Source organism: Lagopus leucura, unplaced genomic scaffold (genome assembly GCF_019238085.1).
Source record: "Lagopus leucura isolate 7727_CA_CO unplaced genomic scaffold, USGS_WTPT01 Super-Scaffold_73, whole genome shotgun sequence".
Lineage (NCBI taxonomy): Eukaryota > Metazoa > Chordata > Aves > Galliformes > Phasianidae > Lagopus > Lagopus leucura.
The window spans coordinates 76,097,464-76,121,562 of NW_024962252.1; the positions used below are offsets into that span (position 1 = coordinate 76,097,464).

Below are 24,099 nucleotides of genomic sequence, written 5' to 3' on the forward strand. Positions count from 1 at the left end.
ATCAAATCTAGCACAATCTTCCTGAATTGAGAACACATCTAAATTCAATGTGATACGCCTGTTGAATTCAAGTTGTTGAGCCATGAAAACAGATTTTTCTGGAGAGGCAGTCAGCCAGTGCTTAGAAATATGCAAGCAGAACAAACTTTTAAATTATCTCTGATTATAGAAAGTCATTGATAAATAAACATTCTGTCTGATAATGCTGTTTTAGATTTGATTAAGTTCTAGGCCGTGAGTTCGGTTAAAACTTACAATTGTTGGTGATTTGTTTTTTTCTTTTTTGTGTGTGTGTTTGTTTGTTTTAAATCAATGGGAATAGTTTAAGCTTGGGAGCCTGCAGATTCTTTCCTTCAGAAGATATTGCTGAGGCAAAGGAATGTCCTTGCATACAGACGAGACCTCTATTAATTTTCCCACACAGAGGAGGGCTCAGGCTAAGTTTTGTCAGCTTTTTGCTGGTCTAAGTTTCTGCATACGTTTGTTTCAAAATCTCTCTGCTTTACTCACTGTGCACATGCTTGTGTACCTGTGTTTCTTCCCTATCTTCCATCTCAGATCCTCAGCATACACATATACTTCAATTATCTTAAAAATAAATAAATAAATACAGAAGTATATTTCCAATGTGGTTAACATATTGTTTGTGGTATTATAGTTCTTATGATTTTACATGATTTTTTTTTTTTCCATTTATCTGTCTTTCTGGAGGTGTAGCTTTCACTTGCATAAAGGAACTGAGCATTTTTCTTATACTGCTTTTTGAGAAGATATTACTGATTTGCTTTAATTTGTCCAGTGTAGTAGGAAAAGAAGTGATACTTGGTGTTTTTCTGAGGGATTGCATTTTCAAGATCATACATGTTCTCTTGTAGTGCAAATGTGGAAGTAAAATTCAAATACTGCGAGCTGGCTTAGCCACTGAAACCCACAATATGATGGATCGATTTTGATTTATGGGATTTTCAGAGGGAGGAAAATGGTTAGAAGGAAACTTTTCTGTATGCCACCCAAAAGTAAAAGCTTAAGGGATATCAGTGGACCCGGCCAAAAATATAATCAGTGAAGTTTCTACCTCCCTGCTGTAGCTAAAATTACTGGTTTTGACAGGAAGGAAAAAGCCCAAGGACTGATAAGAATGAAAAACCAGCTGTTAAATAGGGACTCTTGAGGTAAAGCATTAAATACTGAGCCAGTGATCTGTTCTCTAGTACACTGGGAATCTGAGAAGTTTGGGCCTATTCATGCTGCCATCCATACATGACAAGCAGGTCTGTAGGTAAAAGATATGAATGCACGTGTTTTTTTTAAATTCATTTTTTCTTGTTCTTCTATTTGCTGTGCTGGTTAGACATGCTCTCTTCTGGTAACAGATTCCCAAGGTGAAAAAAGGCTGTGTGCTGACTTGGTTTAGCTAATGATTAGTGCATTGGATTTCCTATCCCAGGATCTGTGTGTTGAGGGAACTAAGAAATTACTTCTCAGAACAAGTAGGGGTACATGGTGGGAGATCTGAAAAGGGGCAGATTCTATTCTAATCTACTAGCAAAGTAGGACAAGAAACATCTTACATGCCTAATCTTTAGAAGAGTAATTAGCTAATTTTGTTCTCTCTCTCCTGTGATGGTAGGAAGTAGTAACTTTTGAGCATCTGATGATCTGTGGGAGTAGCCGCCAGGCTTTTTCAGGAAGAGTACACAACTAAGAATGCTCTTCTGGGCTCAGAGTTGCAATTCCTACATCTCCAGAGCAACCTTAAAATACATAGATCAGCTATCTCAGTTGCTCCCACAGCAAGTTGTAGGAATAATATGTGGCAACCTTTAGAACTTCTGTGCTCTCCTGTTCCTGGTGAATGATGCCTGAGAGCAAGTGGTGGATTTATTCTCAGTGGATGCGGAAGAGTGTTCCGTGTGTCCCGTTTACTGGGTTTTATTTTGGAATTGAATTGGGTGTGTAATTTCTAATCCACAATCACGCTGTCTAACCAATGGGAGAAATGATAGAAAAAAATTTTGGTATACAAAATGTAGGATGCTTTTGCAAAATCAAAATTAATTCTTAATGTTCTAGTCACGTTGTTCACTTGGTCTGTATTTTCATGCTAATTCAAGGCCTTTGGGGATTTGAAATTCTGGCTAAGCATTTATAGACTAGCATAGTTTGTGCATCCAGTTTTTATAGCATCTCGCTTAAAAGAAAATACTGGCTATCCCAAGTTTTGCATAATGCAAAAAGTGTGGTTGTACGCAGAAGCTAGAACATAAATGGTCTGTAATTTCTTTGATAGTACTTACCATGACAGAAGTGCTCCCGAGTTGAATTCTTTTCGTGAAATGTTAAGTCTTTGATGTTTACTTATGCCCAAAAGTGATCATTTCAGACATGTTACTCCAGAAAGTTGTACCAGTGGTGATTTGTGGAAGGAGGATAAGAAGAACGTGTGAAAATAAGATGACAAGAAGATGGTGTGTAGGTTTACAGTGACTGATTTGAAGCTGCAGACTGTAGGATGTTTAAGTGCTGGCTTCTAAGAAGCTGAAGCCTTTAAAGTTGTTGTAACACTCCAGCCCTGCAAATACTGTGAAAATTATCTGTTGATAGGAAGATGTGAGCATATGGCAGATAATTATCCTGTGCCTTTTTCTGTGAGCAGTTTCGCCATGGTAGTCCATGAAAACTGTAGCAGAGTAGAAACTGAAACCTGATTTCCCAGTTTCTAGTCTAATACTGTAACCACTGGACCCACATCTCTTCTGTAATTACATGCAGTTTGAGTACTGATATCACAGTGTGGTCTTTCTCATTTCAGGTAAAAACTTACGTGAGTACTTCTTTTAAGCCACTGTAGGATATAAGATGTATGTGTGCAGCGTTCAGATAAAAACAACATGGAAATCTGTACTTAGATGATTTTTTATGATAATTCTGCATGGGAGATGCTGTAGAAATGTGCTACCAATCTTATGGGCCTGGGAGGTTTTGTTTACTGACATTTTCTTGTGAATCTTAATTTCTTGCTTAGAAATATAAAAGTACACTAACTTAAAATAAGATCTTGCTGTTGTTTCCTGTAGTATAGCCAGGAAAAACAGTTACAATCTGTCTTCTTTAAAATCACATTCCTGGAAGAAATTCTGGCAACCTGGATTTTTAAACACATTTCAAAGAAAAACAATTTCAGATCAATTAGAAATTGTTAGCATATTTTCATTTTGATAATGTAGAATTACAGTGTTCTGCAGACATTGCCTGAAGTTATGAAATAAGCAGTAACCTGTAGAGGCTATGAATTAGCTGCTTTTTGAGCAATGGTTGCTTTATGTTTTGGTTTGTTTTTTTTTTTTTTAGAAAGGATGGGAGGGAATAGATAATTACTGATACTGAGTAGTTTGCAAAAGTTCTTGATTTGGTTTTTGGAAGGATACAGGAAAGATTGCAATGCACAAAATGTTCCAGAACAAAACTCGCATGTGTTTTCTTTGCCAAAAGTTGAATATTGTGGCTGCTTTGAAAAGCTAAATTTTGCATCGCTTTCCTAGAAGGGATGAGAAGCTGCTTTGTAGGTTTTCACTTGTCTCACCTCTAAGAAGATGTCATTAATGGTCTGGCTGCAAGTTTTCTTTGTCTCTTTTTGAAATCCAGTAGATATCGCTATTTATTTAAATTAATTGCTGTTGAAATGGCTTAAATTTCATTCTCTGTGGGTGACCTTGTATTTTCTTCACTTTGCCTTTTTATACACAATTTAAGTAAATTGATTTTCTCAACACTTTGGTCTTATCTGATAATCTAGAAACCTTTATCAAACTGCTTACTTTTTATGCAGTCAGCTTCTGTCAGGAGATGGGAGTAAGAGTGAGACAATTTGAAGGTGAACTTTGTTCCCCAACAAAATCTGTGGGATTTTCCTCCTAGTAAAATATATTCTGTTCAGTGAGCTTGTTTAAATTAAGATCTAATGGATCTTCAGAACAGATCTCCTGAATCTCTTTGGGTTTTGCTAATGTAGACATTGATAAATGAATGCCTCATCTTTTGTTAGTCTCAAAATATAGTAACTGAATATTTCCATTTATATTGTACAATGCATGTGAGGTTGAGAGCAAAGGCAGTGCATGTGCACGTTATTAGAATCATTCTGAAGTCTAAATATCTAATTTCATAAAAGACCTCTTCCTGCAGACTTTAGTCTGCTAATGAAGAAAGTTAGCAACTGCAGCGGAAGCTTCTGTGACAATAGAATATTGATTTCCTTATGGAGAGTTGCTGTTGGACAGATGGCAGTTAGTGCCACCTTCACTATGAGCACAGCTACCTGCTGAAGTTTCTGGGATCTGTTCTCTGTCATATGGAAGGTGGAACACACATACTTTCCCTGTGGAACAGCTTAGTCCTCCTATTTAGAATTAATTCTCTAATTGGAAGAATGAGGATTAGCCAGCCATCACAGCTAACGTTGCCAGGTTTCTGTCTCCACAGAAAATGCATAGTTGTTTTCTCACGCTACTGACCTGCTACTGAACTAAACTATTTAAGATGAGGTAACAATTCAACTTTGTAGAAAATGAAAGTTACATGAGTTTCATTATGGCAATAGGAAGGCTGATTAAAAAGGTATAAATTAAAATTCAAATTGTGGAATTGCATCTAGTTGTGGAGGTTATAGGCAGAAGTGTGAGCAGTGCCTAAACAGAAGAGAATTGTTTAACTGAGACTCCATCCACGGACTCAGCAAATAAGAGACAAATTCTTCCATGATGAGCAGAGAAAATGGTACTAACGTTAAAATGGTTGTAACCATTCCAAGATGTGCATTTAAGCCTTTATGGGCATGAATGCAGAACTAGTTGTGGATGCACAGTTGGAGTTGATTCATAGTTGTATACTTACTGTTTTACGGTGGGCTGCAAATTTGCACTGCAGAGTTCCTTTAAAAATATCTCTTGGCAAACGGGACAGGGAATTGGATCCAAGTCTGGATTTCTTTTATTTTAAATGCATTACTGATTGTTCTGTAAAATTTGATTAGTTCTCTGGAAAGTCTGCAGAAATCTCATTTCAAATTAGAAAAGATGTATTGAATGAAATACCTAAGTTAGGATACTGTCAGTACTCCTGTCAGTGTGCTCACTTTTTGGATATAACATTCATTTTTATTGCAATTTGATAGCTGTCTCTTTAAAAAAATTCTTTCCCTCTTTTTTTTTCCTTTCTTTTATTTTTAGCTTATTTGAATACATACATTTTTGTCAGAGACAAAATTAAAGGTCCTGGTAAGTAAGACAGAAGGCGATTTAGGCAGAAGCTATGGAAAGCAACATGTATTCTGCCATGTACATATTTGCTGGGTATTTCTTTAATTGGGTTTTTCATACCTGCCAGGCTTCTGCAGTCTGGCTGTAGCAAATGTGTGTTTCTATGTTTCCAGGATTTTTCTGAAGCGTAACAACTAAACTTCTTAATTTTGTGTATGTATACATCCTTAGCACAAATTTTATGCAATTTTTTGTGACAGAACTTCGAGCCATGGAACACAGAAACACTGGAAGCTCGTTTTGTTCTTCTTGTGCTTTAAGTCCTTTAAAATATTGTTTTGTACAAAAATGGCGTTGGCCAGGGTTGGAAAACAGGCAAAAAGCAGAAAATGAAGGAAGCAGGCTGCTGCTCCTTTTTTTTTTTTTTTTTTTTTTTTTTCCTCTTTTCTGAAGTCTTTAGTTTAAGATATTACTTAAAACAACTTCCAAAGGCTACTTGTGTAAGCAATACTACACTGCTGAATAAAATATTATTTAGAACATTTTTAAAGAAAGAGGTCAATTTACTGTTGCAAGAGCACATTGAATTAAGTGACAAATCTTTGCATGTTCCAGGAAATTCATTACAGTGCTGAAACCGTAGTGATTAGGGCATTCTACAAAGGATCAATCTGACAAATATCAAATTCTGCTTCTGTTATATTTCTGTCTGTGCTATAGATAGCTGCTTTCTCTGTCTCTGACTTCAAAAATAAAGGAAGATTAAAGAAAGTGCTATTTGAAGCTGTGGAAGAACAATACAGCATGTATTTGGGACATGATGTTGAAATTGAGTTATAGTAAAATGGCTTAAAAAATACTTTCAGGTGAAAGAGCAGTGCTTAGGACAAATGCCACTTCAAATTAGGTAAAAAGATTTCATATTTAAGTCATATTCAAAAGAGTTTTGGTTTAAAATTTATAAATTCAGATCTGAAAAGAACATTTCTAAAAAGTTAAAAAAAAAAAAAAAAGACCAGAAAAGTAATGGCCAATAGCCAGTTCGTGAGTACCTTAATAATATAATTCTAAAGTTAAAAAATAACGTGTATTTAAATCAGAACTTGTTAGAGAAAATTTGTGTATTTTCTCTGTATTTACTGTTACATTGAGAATGGATTGGAATTGGCATGCGTACTTGGTGGATTGTTAGTTAGGTTTTCCTCAGGTGATCTGTTCTTAGAGCCAATTCATACTTAGTTTGACTCCATGGTTGCTGAACGAAGGGCATTTAGTAAAGATCCTAGAGCCACATAATTCATTTTAATTCCTTCAACTGTAAAGCGTCAGCGCTGTTTTGATGCAGCGTTCTTGAACTCTTTGAAGAAAGCAATACTTCAGTTCCACATAGGACAAATAACAATGGATTTCCTCTTACTCTTTTTTTGTTCTGTAGTGTAATATTATTTAAAAAACAAAAGGTACAGTTGCATTTAGGTCGGTTATTAAGATATTGTTGGTCATTTCCTTTGACAGAACATTTCTATTGTGTTCTAGCAATGTCATTAAGAGGAAAGGTTATTCTCACTTGTCTGGCTGATATCAATACATACTGGCATATTACATCCTCTGGCTTTCTGGAAATGCTTTATTTGAGCAGGAGCTTGGGAACAGGAAATTTAAGGTTATACACATCTAGTTTTAGACTGTACGATACAAAATGTGTTTCCTAGAAGACGCTATCTACCTTAGAGATTTTCTCTAGTGTTTTTTTAGAATTGAGTAAATTTAAATGGTTGGGAATAAATTTTTTTTTCAAGCTGCAGATGGAAGAAAGGGTAGAACAAGGCTTTCAGTCACTCATTGGTATGGATGTGAGAAGCTTACAGGAGCCTTATTGCTATCTCACTGTATGAGAACTGTTGAGTCATGGCCTGAACCACTGATTGAGCAGCTGGGGAAAGGACCCAGTCAGCCCTGGGAGCACAGGTGAAGGCAATTCAAGTGCGTGACCAGAAGGGGTGGAGCCTGGCTGCACCTCTTCTAGACCTCATTTAAGGACTGACTGCCACTGGGGAAGGATCTCTTTTAGGAGATCTCTTCTTGGTAGAGCTTTCCCTTGTGAACCTAGAATCTTCTGCTATGAGTGAGCAATCTTCTTCCCTTCCTTTGTAGCACCTTTTCTTTTTTTTTTTTTAAATAGTGTAATCACACCTTTGTTGTGATACCTTTCCCTTTGTATTGGTCTGTCTGATTGCTACACACACATTTACCAATTACCTTGGTCTGTAATATACATTTTGAGCTATGGTGATGCTGATATTTGCATTCTATAGTATCCTTTCTGTCTAGGAGGGAAAGGATAGTACACTTTTGTGGAGTTGTGTCTTATAAGTGATGATGCTGAAAGTAAGAAAGCCATTTTGATAGCATCTTAATATATTTGTGACTCCAGAGAGAAACAAATATGAAGTTGTGGAAAGAGAGAAAGGAAATTTTGTCATCGTGTGCAAATAATGAAGTCCATACAAAACTATGCCAAAGGGTTACACTCAAGTCAACAGAAATAAGAGTAGTTATAAGCCTTTTGAAATTAAATGGCGGCATCGTCAGTTGTTAGGTTAAAAGTAGTTTCTGTTGTAGAGCTGAAGGTGCAGAGTGAAAAGTATCAGAAGGTAGAACTTGTAACTTTCTTTTTGGCTCAGAAGGTGGAATCTTTGCTTGAAAGGTTCTCTGTTTCAATTTATCTTTTTGTAAAATAAATAATTGCACATAAAATTGCAGAGGAACTGGGATTGGAAAAAGCCTGCTCAGACAGAGTTGAATAAAGTGGTTGTCCAGGACTGCTTCCAGTTTGGTTTTGAGTATACCCAAGACTCAACAAGCTCTCTGGGCAGCCTGTTCCTCTTGTATTTATCAAGTCTGATTATAATATTACGCAAAATATTAATAGCTTTTATATTTTTGGGGATGTTTTTGTCCAGTTTCATTCATGTAGTTATGCTCACAGCTGACCAAAGGCTGCATGACTGTTAATGTGCCCTGAGCTTATATCAAGACCCATTGAGGACATAAGTACAAAGCATATGGCAGTCTGGAGTTATCCTGTGGTTTTTATGTCGGAACTGTCTTATTGTTCTATTGGCATGGAGTGAAGAATGAGCTTTCATTTAACATTAACACGTACCCATTCTAGGTCAGTCAGAAGCAGGCACATACACTGATGGTGTTAGATATCGCTAATAACGCAAAACCTTTCCACTTAAAACTTATTTTGCAGAGAAGACTGGTCTAAGTGAGTTCAGAGTGGATACACTGACAGTCTGTGACTGTTCTGCTGACGCAGTTGCTTTCAAATGTATTAATATTTATTTCTTTTACTTGTGTTTCTTGATATATAGTCAACTTGTAATAAATTTGCCAGGCAGATGGAAGAGATTTCTGTATGGATGTCATTTGTGTTAAGGAAATGAATCAAGGCAGTGAAGAGACTGTCCCAGTGAAGCAGGGCATTAAGTTGAGTCAGTTTGCCATGTCACTGTCAATACAATTTGAGTAATTAGTTTCCATTGTTAGTGTCATCTTGGCATAGTCACTTGGCTGTTTTTTGAGTTAGATACTGTTCAGGGTTATACTTAATCTTATCATCGTACATTCCATATCAGTTTTCAGTTTTTTTTAATTCAGACTTTTCAAGTCCCCAGATTGGGCAGTGTAATTTTGGGGAAGAATGGAATGGTCATTTGAGCGTATCTATGCCTAGTAGCAGCTCCATTGTCTGTTTTTTGGTAGGTCACTATATGGGCTCTTATTTCACATTAAGGCATGCTTTTGCTTTTCAAACTGTTTTCCTTCCAAAGCATGATATAACCCTTCCATTTATTATGAAGATTTAACGTTAAGCTTTGACACCAAACTCCCAAATGTGTATTTACCTCTGATTTCGGTATGGAGGGGGAAATTCTTGTCCTGTTGCTGGAAATGAATTCAGTCTCTGTTCTTTTAAAATTCAACAGAATTTGGCTTCTTGGAATCCTTCAAATCCTGAATGCCTCCTGCTTGTTGTGAAAGAGCTCGTGCAGCAGTATCATCAATTTCAGTGCAGCCGATTACGTGAGAGCTCACGTCTCATGTTTGAGTATCAGACTTTACTTGAAGAGCCCCAGTATGGAGAAAATATGGAAATCTATGCTGGCAAAAAAAATAACTGGGTAAGCTATTAAGAATTGCTGCTACAATGCTCTTTGTGATCCTTTAATTTTAGTAAATGACATTTCTTGGTTTAGAAAACCAGGTTGTTTGTGTGCATCTCCTTGCTTTATTTCCAACGAACACAGCTTATTTCACTCAGCTGCCTTTTCTGTACTCTCTGTTTTTTCCTTTTCAGTCATTCCATTACCTTGCTTGAACTAAATTTTGAGGTGAGCAATTCTTTTTTCAACCTAGTGTTAGTTCATCTGATTTGGGGATGAAGTGATAAACTTTTGAAAAGCCTGTGATATTTACAGGGCACAATATGTGGAACTTAAACGTCTCTGAAGATTTTAGAGGCAGAATAACTGCACTGGTATGACACCCTGCTCAGGCAAATCAGCTCTGCTTAGAACTAGAATGTATTACTGTGTTTCCACGTTGAGGTTGAGCAGATTTAATTGGTAGTTGCTGTTGCCTGTATCGCGCCGCAGCTTATCAGAGATGAGTTGTTCCAGCAACCTAAATAGGTGAGGAAAAAAAAAGACTGATTTCCTGCAGGATCGGAGAAGGTGAGATGGGCTAGAGGCAGTGACTTTGTAGGACCATGTCTTCGCATGGCACTCAGGCATAAAACTGGCTTATCTATTTCCTGAAATTGCATCCTTTACATGGGCAATGTGCCTTGCCATCTCCACCTTCTAAGTGGAGATTATTGGCAATGTAGACATCTGGGTTGGTGTGCAAGTTAACTACTTATTTATTTGTTAACTCTGCTGTGTTCCCCATTAATAGTGTTTTTATCACTGGAATTTTGGGGTAAGTTATATCAGAAAATACGTAATAGTGCTTATGCTGGACACATACCCATCTTACTTTCAGCAGCAGTGTAATCTTGATGTATATTATTCTTGAGGAGCAATGTCTGACGAAATAGATGTAGTCTGGAAATGAAATTCCAGCACTTGTTTTATCACAGACTAGAATTCACCTTTGTCACTTTCACTGTCCTTAAGTAACAGATGACATGAGGATTTACAGCTCACTAATTATACTAATTTTACTTGGCATTATTCTTATCAGAGAATTTCAGATCTCTGTTTCTAAATCAGTATGTTTTTTCTTAAGTGTTATTTTCTGTAGCTGGCATCACAAGCAACTCACCACATCTGTAAATATCATCAGACAGTTTTACTGAAGTGCTTTCTGTACCATACTCAGATTTTATTGTCACTTTTGGCAGCTGCCAAAGTTGTAGTGAAGATTGTAGAAAACTTTTTGTTTTTCTCCTTCTGGAAGAACTGTCTGCTGAAGTCTTTGGATTCTTTCCCCAGTCCTTTGTGACTTTGAAATGTTATCTTAATTTGGCATTGAAATGTTGTCTAAACTTAAAATATTCAAATAAAATAAATCTCAAAGACATTTTGAGGCAAATTCTTTCAATTATGTCAAAGCTATGTAAGGTTTCTGTAGCATGTGCTTTGTTTTCAAAGTTTGTATTCTCTATCAAGAAGATCTCAAAGGTCTCATTTGAAAAATCTGTAAACATGTTACCTGCTTTATGGAGGCTTCTTTGTGAGTGTCTTGAAACACAAAACTATGAAACTCATCTTTGTTCCCCTTCATGTCCTCTTGTTAGTATTGACAATTGGTGCAATACCAGCATTTCTCAGAATCGAGAGGTAACTAACTGCGTGTTACTTCCTTTGCCTAGAACTCATGAAAACTCTTGTTGTTGCTGTCTCTAATGAACTGGTGCTGGTTCAACAGACTTGCGAAATAATCATCTATGAATGCACATTGCATAGTGTTATGAATGTAATTATCTTACGTGCATGAATTAATAAATAGACATTTTTTTTAAAAAGGAGGCCTGAGTTGTTGTGTCCCAAATTGGAACAGAAATCTGCTTGTGTACGTCTAGTTTCCTAAAGCGACCTCCAAGACCTATGACAGAGACAAACTGCTATTTAGTGTGGTGGCTTCATGTTGGCTGAGTTCCATCTGATACAGACGCTCATTAACTACCTGAATCTAATCTCTCTGTGTTATGGCCAGAAGTATGTCTGACTTCACCGTATGCCTGTCAGCAGCTGGCAAGGTTTGGGTAGTTGAGCAATTTGGGCAGGGGCTGCTCTCTGTGAGTCCAGAACCTCTCTGGGAGTACTACATTGCAACACAATCTTAATTGAATGACATAAAAGATCTGGCCTGCAAGCCCTGATGTACTTTTATGCCATGAAGCAGCTGATGTTTTGATCAAAGGCCATTTATTTGTTCAGCGTTCACTCGCAGTTCATCAGACTTAGTCTTTAACCAGAAATCACTTTCTAGATTTTTCTGGCAAACGTTGTATGACATCTGCTTTGGAAATGAGGTCCAGACAAGAATTGCTGTCTATAATATCAGTTTTGGTCTGATAAAATACCAAGTGCCCCAACTGATGTCAAAACAGTCTTTGTGCTGCTTGCACAAGAAGTCATTTACTTCTATAGGTTGTTGCTGCTGCTCCATTTTATAGAAGGACTACTTTTGTTGTTTCAGGTATATCCCAGGCTTCTGCCTGCCTGAAGACACAGCTGTGTCTGCAATAAAGATGATTCTGTTTAAATGTAGAAATGTATTTACATTTAAACTTCTAATGACAATTGTAATATAAAATTTAGCTATAGAAAACGATTTTTGGGGAATAGTGAAGTAGTACGTATATAGATTACTGTGGCAGAATAAATACTGAATATTCACACAGCTTTGATTTGTCCCCTTGCCTCTTAAAATGAGGTATTATATTTAAGAAATTGGATGTCACTGTACAAATAAATACAAAATATATGCAAAAATAAGATAGTGTTAGAACTGAAAAAAGGAACTTTTCTCAAGATTCTGGGCTGAGTTGTAAAAAATAAGTGTTTAATGCTTTTTGCACAACTAAGTCAATGTAATTAACAAATATAGCTGCTGTATGTATATCCTGTATGTATGCTTTACTGAATTCCAGAGTAAGGATGGCAAAAAATTAAGGCAGAGAAAATCAGACATTTGTTTTTTCAAAAGGAACCAACTTCACTGCTTGATAACCAGGTGGACAAAGTCTGGTTTTAAGGAAGTGTATGAAACAGAAAGGAAATCCTTTCCATTTCCTTTGCATACACTTTATGCAAAAAAACCTTCAATGTGCAGGGGACGCTTGGCAGATTGTCAGTAAACAGTTGTCTAGGTGTTAAGAACCACGTATCTCTGAAAAGAAGTGACAGAAAGCATTCTAGCTCATTGTTGGTTTTTTTTTTTGGTCTATGTTTGTTGAGGTCTCTTCTGATCCATTCTTACCTTACTCAAGTCTTCTGTTACGTGAATCTGTGATGTTTGTGAAGATGCATGTATTTTGTCTCTCAAAACTTTGTCATTTCCTTTCAGTCCGTTTGCAGGTCTCACTGAACCAGAAATGAGACCAGACAAGGCGAATCTGTGTTTAGAGCCTAAGTGTAGTCAGATTTTTGTCTTGTACATTGTTGCATTCCGATTAATTGTTAGCATATTGGCAATGATGTTTTATGGTCTTAGAGTGTTTTTGTAATGCCTGTGGAATCTGTAAATTTTCATCTTCAGTAATTTCATTGAGAAATGTTGTTTTAAACCTCAACCCTTCTGTTTGGTATGAGCTCTTACGTGTTTTCTGGTTAATATGCCACTCTCAGAATGTTTACTTTGTAGCTCTTTGGACACTTGCTCTCATTAGTCTTATGGTTTTTCCACAGACTGGTGAATTTTCAGCTCGCTTCCTCTTGAAGTTGCCTGTAGATTTCAGCAATATTCCTACGTATCTTCTCAAGGTAAAATGAATGTTTAAGTTGACAGTATTTGTTGGGAGAATATGAATTATTGAAATGTTCTTAGTTACTATTTTGACGTTACTGCCCTCCTCCTCTTCAAGAAGTTGAAAATGCAATTTCTAAACCTAGTTGGATTATATTTTGGAAATACGGCATTAAACATACTGTTGTTTGCATTCTGCTTTACCAAATAATAAACATATTTGTCACTCTGATGAACACTGTGGAAGATTGTGTGGAATACCAATATTATCTAGAATTTTTGGTGAACAATCAGATTGCACCAGTAATCTTGATGGTAGAAGCAGACAAATAAACTCAATATGCCACTTCTTAATAGGGATTGAAAACAAATACTTATCACAAAATCTGAACGTATTGGTGTTTACTTTGCTTCATTCAGTTACAAAAAACACTGAATTGAAAAGACACTTCAATTTTAACAAGGATTTAGGACAGTGAAATTTTGGTGCGTGTTAGAAAGGAGAGTATTTCTCTATTTGCTAGCAAAGGGAAAAAAGAATTGTGACAAACTACTAACATGGAATAATTTGAAATGAGTGGTTTTCACAGCAGGCGGACATCGCTCTTTCAAGCAGTTACAGTGGAAGCTCATCATAAGGTCAATGTTATTATATGAAAACAAAACAGTGAGAGATCTATTATTAACGTTAGAATGAAGTGCCAGAACAAGACTTGAGTCTGCTGATGTTAGGAGCAGAGATTTTTCTTTAAACTGCATGTCTGACTCCTCAACTTTTTTACTTTTAACTTTTTGGAAAGGAAAACAGCTTCCTAATGTTTAGCAGCTAATGCATTGAGAAGAAAATGTCAGTGTAGATCCTGTTAGCTCCTCTTCATCTTTTTGTTACAAGTCTCCAGCTATTGTTAGCTCACAGTTGCAAGCGTGAATCTTTAGTGATCCTCCAAATAATGTATCTTGAACTAAAAACCATGAAAATAAAAACAGATATAACTGTAATCTAGCTGAAATTCTGTAGTGTAAGAGCAGTACCCTGTGATCTCTAACTTTTGCAGAATACACACTGAGTAATACCTGTTCCTGATTTTACTCAAAAGCCTCCAAATATTTTCAGTTCCTTGCTTTGTTCATCACAGCAGCACTGGCAGCTTCTGTTGTTCATCAGAGCCTTCTCTACTCACTGGATGAGTGGACAGTCAGGTGTAAGAGGATTGGGAAGGCCTTGCATTTAGAAGGATGCAGCAACGTATTTATGATTGGCTTCTGAAAGGTCCTGTGGAAAAAAGGAGGCTGTCAAAGGCTAACACAAACTGTCCTGTCTGCTCCTTCTTGAGCACTGGAGTGCCATGTTTTCCAGGATCATTTTAAAACTGATGAAGAATTTCAGGATGCACAGGCAGCGTATTCCCTAGCTTCGTTCACATAGCTTGCTATGCCTCAGTTTAGCCTCTGAGGAAATGAAACAATTTGGGGCTGGAAGGTGTTGTGTGAATTACTGAAGTGTTATCATGTAGGAATTCTGTTATAGAAATAGGTTTTGTTTCTTAAGGAGTAGCATTTTAATATGTGTTAATTCACCGTTTCTTACCTTACCCACCTGCCCCTAAATGGTTGTTGCCACTTGTTTTAAGCAAGGTTGATTTTTTTGTGAATCTTCCACCTCTGCTCCCTAGGGTGTTATTCACCCTGAGTACTGAGTGATTCAGTAGTCTGAAGTACAATGTGTTTGGTTGTATGTGTTTATAGACTGTGTGATGTGAAAACATATGCACCAGAGGTAGCAGAATCAAAGTTTCCCAGTCTACCTTTATTTTGACCTTTCTAAAATCTTAATGTCTTAGTGTTGCAATTTTATTAAGTGAATGTGTTTTTGTATGTAATATCCTGTTTGTTGTTGTTCTTTTGAAATAACAGATTCTTTTTGATGGGTAATATGATGAAATCCTTAGGTTTCTTAGACTTCTAATTTGCAAACTAACTGATTAACTGTCTGTGTTAGATGAGAAATGTTTAGTCTGGATGAATAGCCACAGGAGAAGAAATGCAGTTTTATTTCAGTAGTGTTTGTTGACAGCAAAGAAAGGTTTGACTCAGGCTCTGACATTGATTATGACAGACTGCACTCAGTAGCAGGCATGGATCTGCAACAGATCCCTATTGCCTTTAATGCCTTGTATTCTGACATTATTAGCTGTATCAATGTCATCTCATATGGCAGCAATATAAATGTAGATAGTTGAGATAGTTAAGCTCCAAGTAGTCCAAATTTGAAAAGGTATTTTTAAAAAATGTATTTTCTCTCAAGCTATACGTGTCTGCCTTTCTATTTTTATTTTTACTTTCTTTTAATGAGATTTTTAGCTTTGTAATATAAACAGATTTGTAGCTTTTGTAATATAATCAGAATTCATTTGCTACACAGCTGCTGGTTATGTTGGCACCAATGCTGCTTGCAAAATTATGGTGCATGGTAGAGCATCCATTGATGCAGAGGAAGCAATTGTCAATGTATTATCCTGAAAGGTGGAAGAGCAGTCAGTAACTGAAGGCTGTTAGTGCATTAATGTCAGAACTAAATGCTGTTTCAATCATGTTCTAGTCTGCAACCAGTCTTATAATCTGCAGTACCTTCTCTGTAATGATTTATGCAGTTCAAATCCATGTTATACTTTCTCTGCCATGAGTTCTTTTTTTAATATTTAATTAATGCTACTTGTATTAAAATCTGGTAACCATTATTCTTGCCTCATTAATCCTAGTAACCCATTGATTTGCAATGCTCCTGTGAAGTATTTGTCAATTTCATTAGGTAATCACACGAGAAATATGACTTTAAAGCTTTATGTAATAAGATAAAATTCAAGTTTGAATAAGCTGTTAGAATGCTCTGTAGCTTTACAGAATCTTTGCAACTCTTGAAAATACACTGCTCATTCTTTAGATCTTCCTCTATCAGTTTTGTACTGTCGGTGGTGAGAATATTTGCCTTACCTTATGATGAATAAAAATTTTATTTTTAGTTTAGTTGTTAGCATTTGAAAAGCTGATTTACCAGGTTACTTTAATTTTTTTTTCTGCATTATATTTAAATTTCAGTTAAAATGTGCACATTTTCTATGAAAAGTAGCTGAGTCCATGAAGAACAAGGGTGATTAAGAGAGCAGCACGGAGTACAGCATCTTCCTTTGAATTCTTAAATTCTACTCAGTGTTCTTCAGATAGAATTTATTAGGAAGCAAAATGGCAGTTTAGTAATGGCTGAGGCAGATAAATCTCTATTCATAAGTTTTCTTGGCATACCCTTAATGCAGGAAACAAAAATAACATACTTCATTATCCATGCTGACCAATCAATTAGCAAGGAATGTTAGTTTACAGTGTAAATGCGTATCTGGGCAAAGACGCATTTTCATGTTGTTTTTCCACTTTACAAAATTATACCTTCATACAAGATTTAAATGCAGACCTTTGTATTGACTTTTTCTTACATAAATCTGTTTGACATAAATTAAAATTGTAAGCATCAAACTACAGAGTCAAGCTGGTGGCTCAAACTACTGCATGGTTCATTACTGAGCAGCCTTTCATTAAGGTTCTCTTGTTGGAATTTGGCTCTCCTTCAGGAAAATATTTACATCTGTATCTGTTTACTCATATTTTTCCCTTTCCATTCTTTGAAGTGAGATTTTTGATCAGCACTCATTTTGACTGAAATTCTTTTCTTTTGGCTGCAAATTTTGCTATAGTAATGGTGAAAGGAACTCTTCACTGTTTGTTTTGTTTCATAGTTTTGATCAGTTACAGGGACTTGCGTTATCGTAGTGATAAGGCATTAAACATCACTAGCTTAGTAATTTCCTAACTGTTGTGAATTATGTGACTGTAACATGGTTGCTGAAAATGAGTGGACTTCCAAGCACGTTGCCGGTTATGTGCTAGAAAATAGGACATTTAGGTATTTTTATTATTTTGTTTTTGAGGTTTTAATTTAATAGTAAATGCCCTGATTACCAACTCCTCCTTACATGTGATTTTTTAATGTACTGATTTTCTTCCTATTTTTATGTACATGGTGTTGTGCCCTGGTGAATAGCCAATATCTGGACCAATTCAGCCATGATGCTGCAGCCAGTAACCTTCCAATAATGTCTTATTATTCAAGTGTAAAGGGAATGCACAGAGTGAACATAATTTCTTTTTTTTCTTTTTGTAGAAGGATTTTTCTGATACCAAACTTTTTTTTTTTCTGAAGAGATTTTTTGTGATGACCACTGTATTCATTGCATATCTTTCAGAACTGAAGCAAGTAACAAACATTGTCTAGACACATTGCCAGGGGCAAAATAGTTGTGTATAAGCCTGTCAATGGAAAAGGTTTATTTTCAAGTTCAAACTGAAAGATAAGAACGTATTTGTTTTTCCTTATTGTGATTTCATCATTTAGTAAGTCTGTTTAAGACTTCAGTGCAACCTCTGTGTATCATGTAGACCAAATTCCAGATGCTGGAGAAGTCTGTAATACAAGTATATGTTTGAGAAATCAGCTGGAGTAGACAACAAACAAATTACAATATGCAGGATTAGAGGAAACTTTATCTGGACAGGTTTGTTTGTTTTTACTATTTTGATTTAGCAATTGACTGTGGTTTAGACTTGACAGCATTTAACCTGTACGTTGCATTGCTGCAAATAACAAAACACAAGTGTATTTGTGTACAACATAGTAACCATGCTGTTTAACCAAATTTTTTGAGCTAAAAAAAAATATTAGCTTATATTGTAGACTTTCTTTTAAACTTAATTTGATTTTTGTTGCAAGCCGTCTTACTGAAATCTGATGTTTAGTGTCACAAAGTCAATGGCAAGGAATTAGTCTCCGGTTTCTGACTTCAACTTTTTACACTGCCCTCTTTCACCCTGAGCTGCCTCTCAAAATAGCATCAAACATTATGCAGTGAATACTATCAGCATACCTTGCCTTAATGTAGGTGATGGACCTGTATGTCTTCTGAAGCTTGTCATGTCTGTAGAGCCAGCTGTCATTTTACCTGCTTTACAAATAAGGAAACTGACAGGTGGATAAGACTTGTGGGTAACCCTGAGGTAGGGTGTAGTTCTCATACTTCACAATACTTTGACCATGCTTTCCATAGTGGCTTTAAGCTGGTACACAGATTGCTAATAATCTTTTACTACTTAAACCTAGGTGACAGAAGCATAAATTTAACTCCCAAAATTGCTTTCCTGATCTTAGGACATAGCGTAAGCATTCTGAGTGAATACAGGAGTTTTACTAGGAGGTGTCAGTATGCTATACAGTAGAATACTTATAAATTACTTAAACTGAATATCGAAACGTCAAAGATTGTTTAGATTTCTTCTGTTAATAGTTTAAAGGCCAACTTCATAGCATGTGATTATAATGAGCCATTGAGATTTTAGATTAGAAGTAGGTCTGTGCAAGTTAGTACTGGCAATGTTTGAAACAGAACAGTTTGTAGTAGCTGAAGCCAGTAAATCATACAATCTAGACGCCATGAAAATGAATGTAACCTGTGTGTGGAAGGCATTTATCAAGTAGAGATATCGTTGATGCTTGCCTCTAAGAATCCATCCTTGTAGTCTGCTCCCAAAAATCTGCACTTTTGCTGCCCACTTTTTTCACCAAAAGTACTAAATGGAGTGCCTTCAAGGAAGTGTTTGCTTTCCTCTGTATCGGTGTACTACAGACTCCAAGCAGAGGGGCTTATGTAGTGTGTGAGATAAAAAATATTGTAATTAAAACAAACAAACAAACCAGTATTGCAATAATTTTTAAAAATTATCCAGGTCATGGAGTGTTTCAGGCAGTTCAAGAAGCTGTAACATCAGAAGAAGTGATTTACTGGTGATAAAGTATTTTTAACTGTTTGCTTTTCCGTAATAGCTTGAAAACATCCTATGTTTTAGTTGTAAAGGCTTTTTTTTTAATGTATTTATAGGGATGTTTCAGAGTTTGCTGTTGGTAAAAACTGTAAAGTCTTATTTATTCTACTGTATAAAACCATTATGCTACTTTTCTTACTGCAGTCCAATTATTAACCTTACTTTGCTGAGTAGTTCAGTCCCCTTTGCTTTGACAGAGTCTACTGGTTCTGGTGCTGTAGAGGTAACATGTTACTGCTATGATCCAGAGGAGCTTCAAGTACACTTACAGAAATTGCTTTTTACTGAAGTCATCCTTTAGTGATGTTATTCTAATAGATATCTGCTGCCCCAATATCAAGGGAACCGAAACCCTCTGAAAGTATACTTCTGATCAGAACAGAGTTTGACTTTCATATAAATGGTTCATTTTCCTTTGTTTTCTTTGTGCTACCATCAACTTTTTCACATCAGTGGGATTTGTTTGCAGGTTATTTAAACCACACTAAAACTTATTAGTGTCAGAAACACCTTCATCTCCATATGCTGGAAGCCAAAAGCAATTTAAAAAACCTTTTTCTATAATTTATTGGCAGATTTTACTAATAAGATCTGTCAACTGGAACAGCTCACTCTGCACAGCTGATGATTTTTATAGTTTATGATCTTAATGTGAATCACAATCTGCAATCAACTGTATTTCTGATGACAGTTATATTTAAACATTTTATTTTTATAATGCAATAGTAAAGGACCACCATATCCAGTGTTAAATCTCATGTAAATCATATGAATTCCTAGTTTTTCCCTAACACAGTGAAGTATTAATTTGACATTAGTAAAAAAAGGATGGAGTTTTGTTTTGCTTTTTTTTTTTTTTTAAGAAAAAAAAATGAAAGTTGAATAAAAGCAAGTTTAAAAAAAAATCAGCTTCTGAAGTTCATATACCTTTTTTGTGTACAGTGGGAAAGTTTATAATATGTTATTTTGCATGACATGGTTCAGGTTTACTGCCTTGTTAGGGCTTGTAATTTATACTATTGCTTTACATTAGCATTGTATGTATTGCATAGAAAGAATGGAATTCAATACCCATAAAAATAATTGCAGATTGTTACATAATGGTGGTGCTTGTTTCATATGTCACGGTCCACCCATACTATGCAAAACAGGCCAACACCGTGGTCTTAAGCTGGAAAGAGAAGTGAGATTTTTTTTTTCTTTAGTTCCCAGTTGCCATTTCTTTTTGAGAGGGACAGTATTAAGAAATTGTGTATGATATGAGCATAGCAATAATAGGAGACATTAACCAGCAGATCACATTTTAGTAGTGCGTAAGGCACGATGGTGTCAGATGTCAGTGTTGAGCCCACAGTTTTTTTCTTTCTGCCTTCCTTGGTCTTCTGATCAGGGCTTCTATCCTATGGAAGCTCATATTTTGAGGTTTTGAAAGTCAATTTACATACTTACAAAAGTTCCACTGCTGCACTAATTATTATTGCTGGCTCTCAGGTTACTAAGTTATGCCTGTGTTCTTGAAGAATTGCAGTAAGGTGATTGTATGCATGTATGATGATTTCATATGATGCTTAGTTGTTCTTGGTTTGGATTTTGTAATTTATAGTGGTAACTTTTTCTGTTAAATGCACCAACTGCAGCAATGTCTATCAGTCTGTGTTTTTGTTGTTGTTTACTGTGTATCAGAAATAACTGTAGCTCACTGTATTTACTCTTCTCCCTTTTATTCAATTTCATAGGTTTAAAGTTTTAAGCCGAAAATATTGAAGTTTTACCATTGAGTCAAAAGCTCTCAACAGTATATGTTCTGGGATTGAGTGATCCATCACGTTTATTGTTCAGTTGATGCAGAAAATGTCATTGACTATTGTATTATGAAAAGTAAAATTCAGGTTGTTGTGCCATTTTCCATCCATGTTAAGAAAAAGAACACACAGATGTTCTCCACTAATTGCTAATTAATGTGTTTTATGTTTCTCTCAAGCTTTACATTTCTACAGTAACTTCTGTAGAAGAAAGAAGTTGCTTTTTTTTAATATAAGATACATACAGCTATTTTCCGGTTTACGAGGTAACATAAGATTAGGAAAGCTAAAGGAAAAGCTGCCTTGCCCAGCAGCATCTTGGTGAGACAATAAAAGGGAGATTAATAAAACTCGGACCTGTTGATTGTCTAGTTCTTTGTTTCAGTAATATATGTTTTCCTGCTAGAACTTGTTCTTTTTATGTGCCGGGACCTGTAATGATTGCAAGCAGCGTGTCCATGGCAGAAATGTGGCAGTGGGGAAGAAGACTAATTTGCCTTCGCTATGTGCAATTAAGTGTGCTCCTTAGGTGGTAACAGGTTACCATGACATCAGAGTTCAGGCAAAAAGATGTGCGTGAATTAAATGTTGGTTTTCAGTTACACAATGAACTGTCTGGAGAGCAGATAAAATATTTAAATATCTCCACTTAATATTGGTAGGAAGTACTTCTGCTAAAGGGAAATAGTGAATGGAAAATAGTGAATGCATATCCCTCCAGCTGTTGTCTTTCTTTGTCATTTTCATTATTTGCTCATTTGCATTAGCGTGGGTAATACATTACTGAAATATGTGCATTTTTATAAGAATAAATTTTTAATTATTTGGAAATATTGCAAATATTCTGTGTTTTACTGGATCTAGAAAAATATTAGACAAATGTGACTGATGTGTTGACTAAGACTGATGACTGACTGATGATATGTAAATATTCAGGTACTCATTTGCAAGAACCCCCAGGACAGTGTGTTTGGTTAACACAGAATAAACTTATTCCAAATTATTTTCACTGTTTAGCATTTATAGTGCACCTTAGACTCTATCTCGTTTTACCTTGATTCATTGCTTTTTGTAAGCAATAAATCTTACTTAATTTCCATCTTACTATTGTAAATGGTTAGATTAGCTGTCCCGTGGATGGTTAGATTAGCTGTCCTGTATTATGCATCAGTTACCATTTTGACACTCATAAGTATTGTCTCTTTTTATGTATGTAGCCTAGATGAAAATAGTAACTGAATATACCACAAATGATTATTTTATGTATTGTCACAGTAATCGTGAAATATGGGAGAGGAGGAAACCACTTTTTTTTTTTTTTTTTGACTGAAGCAAAGAGGAACTGGGTGCATGCAGATTTACTGTGGAATCCTGACCCATGAGTAGAACTTGTCCAAGGCCTTAACCAGAAGGACTTTCTTCCTCTCCTGACTCTTTTTTATAAACGTAGCAATTCATCACAATTAAAATGAGGAATCTTTCAGGTCCAATGCATTTGTTTGAATCCAAAAAATGAACTAATTCTGCCAGCAAGCAAAATTGTATGACTTCAGAATCGTCTGTGGTTATTCTCACAGGCCATTTTACTGCTGATACAGACTTTTAATTTGTCATCCATTAAAATTCTCTACAGTACGTTAATGATCTTGAGTCTCTTAAGTTCCTGTTGATTTTAGTTCTTGTGGACGCTTCTTAACATTTGTAGCTTAAAAGATGTTACGTTGACTCATTTAATTTGCTTTTCCCATCGCAAAATTATATGTTGCTTTTTTCTTTTTCTACCAAACCTGTATAATTAAAACAACAAAAGGCCCTAGAATTAAAAAATTAGGACTCAGAATTTTACCAGTTAGTCTAAGCAATCAAAAGCATGAAGTTTTTATTTCTGAAAGGAGTGAGATGCTTCCTGAGTGCCACTGACTTGAATGAGAATGAGCTAGTGCACATTATTAGGCTCTTGTTAATATGTTGTCGAATTTGATTGAATGGTGGAGTGTAGATCTTGCAATGCTCAGAACGTGTAAAATATCTTTCTTCTGGAGTTCACAAAGCACAACAGTGTTCTACATTACAGAAAAACATTTTAACTGTTTTTCTGGTTAAAAAGAAGGAAAAAAATTGAAAAAGAAAACAAAAGACACAGAGCAAGAAGTGGAGTACTTGAAATTTGACTGACGGTCTGATAGCCCTTTCTGAGGGAGAAAGAATTAAGAGAAAATCTTAATTTTATATTCTCTACACTACAATTTTCATCTTTCTTTGCAAATGGAATGTTTGTTTCATAGGTAGAATGTAGTTCTGTTTGTCCATTTTGTTCTATGCATAGCAAGTATTTTGACAGTGTATGTAAAATGCTTTTAAAATAGTTCTGTGTAATTAACTTTGACTACATAAGAGCTAATGAATAGAAGTCTTTATCTTGTATTAAGAGTTCATTTTAGAATAGTGACTCAAACTGCTCTTGCAAATTTCAATTTCATTTTTTGTGTTGAAAATATGAAACCACATTTAATGACTGGCAAGTAAATAGATGGATATTCAATAATAAAGAATGCAAGACTTATTTAGAGCAAGCAATGTACCTTGGAGAACAGAGATGAATGAAGAGGATTTGTGTCACTTGTTTGGTAGGCCTAAAGGGCTATGGTGCTAATAATATCAAACTCTAAAACTGCATGATTTGTGAGCTCTCCTAAAACAAAAGTGATGTTGGAATTAAATTACCAGAGGGATTCTTCTGATTGCAGTAGCAAATATTCCATGATAAGAATTGAATTCTTAATAAACAAGAGTGGCATTTTAGGATTGTGTTTTTGCAGCATCAGTTTGACTGTATGGCAGCAGCTTAAGATATTATTCTTTTTATTTGCAGCATGTTGCTAGTTCCTTCTTGAAAAGATGTGTGATCAGACTGCAGCCCAGTTTATAGGCCTTCAGGCAATGGTATTATCAGATTTGAGAGACAATGCCTGTTAAGGCCATGTAGAGGCATATATTATTTATCTGACTCATATAGGGCAGTATTGCAGTCTGAGAATTATTTTTCCTTCACTACTTTATTTATAAGGCTTCTCCAAGTAGCTGAATAACTTTTACCTAGAAAAATGGTGTAGATGGCCTTACACTAGCAA

The 24,099-nt window shown here is 35.7% G+C and overlaps 1 protein-coding gene across 2 annotated transcripts in view; it reads left to right on the plus strand.

The window, feature by feature from the left end:
- Positions 1-24,099, plus strand: part of BABAM2 (BRISC and BRCA1 A complex member 2) — a 158,935-nt gene that overhangs the window by 35,579 nt on the left and 99,257 nt on the right. For both annotated transcript variants that reach the window (XM_042889467.1, XM_042889457.1), the window contains 2 exons: positions 9,254-9,448; positions 13,184-13,258. In XM_042889467.1, coding sequence (XP_042745401.1) covers positions 9,254-9,448; positions 13,184-13,258 — 270 coding nt within the window. The remainder of the gene's footprint in view (positions 1-9,253; positions 9,449-13,183; positions 13,259-24,099) is intronic.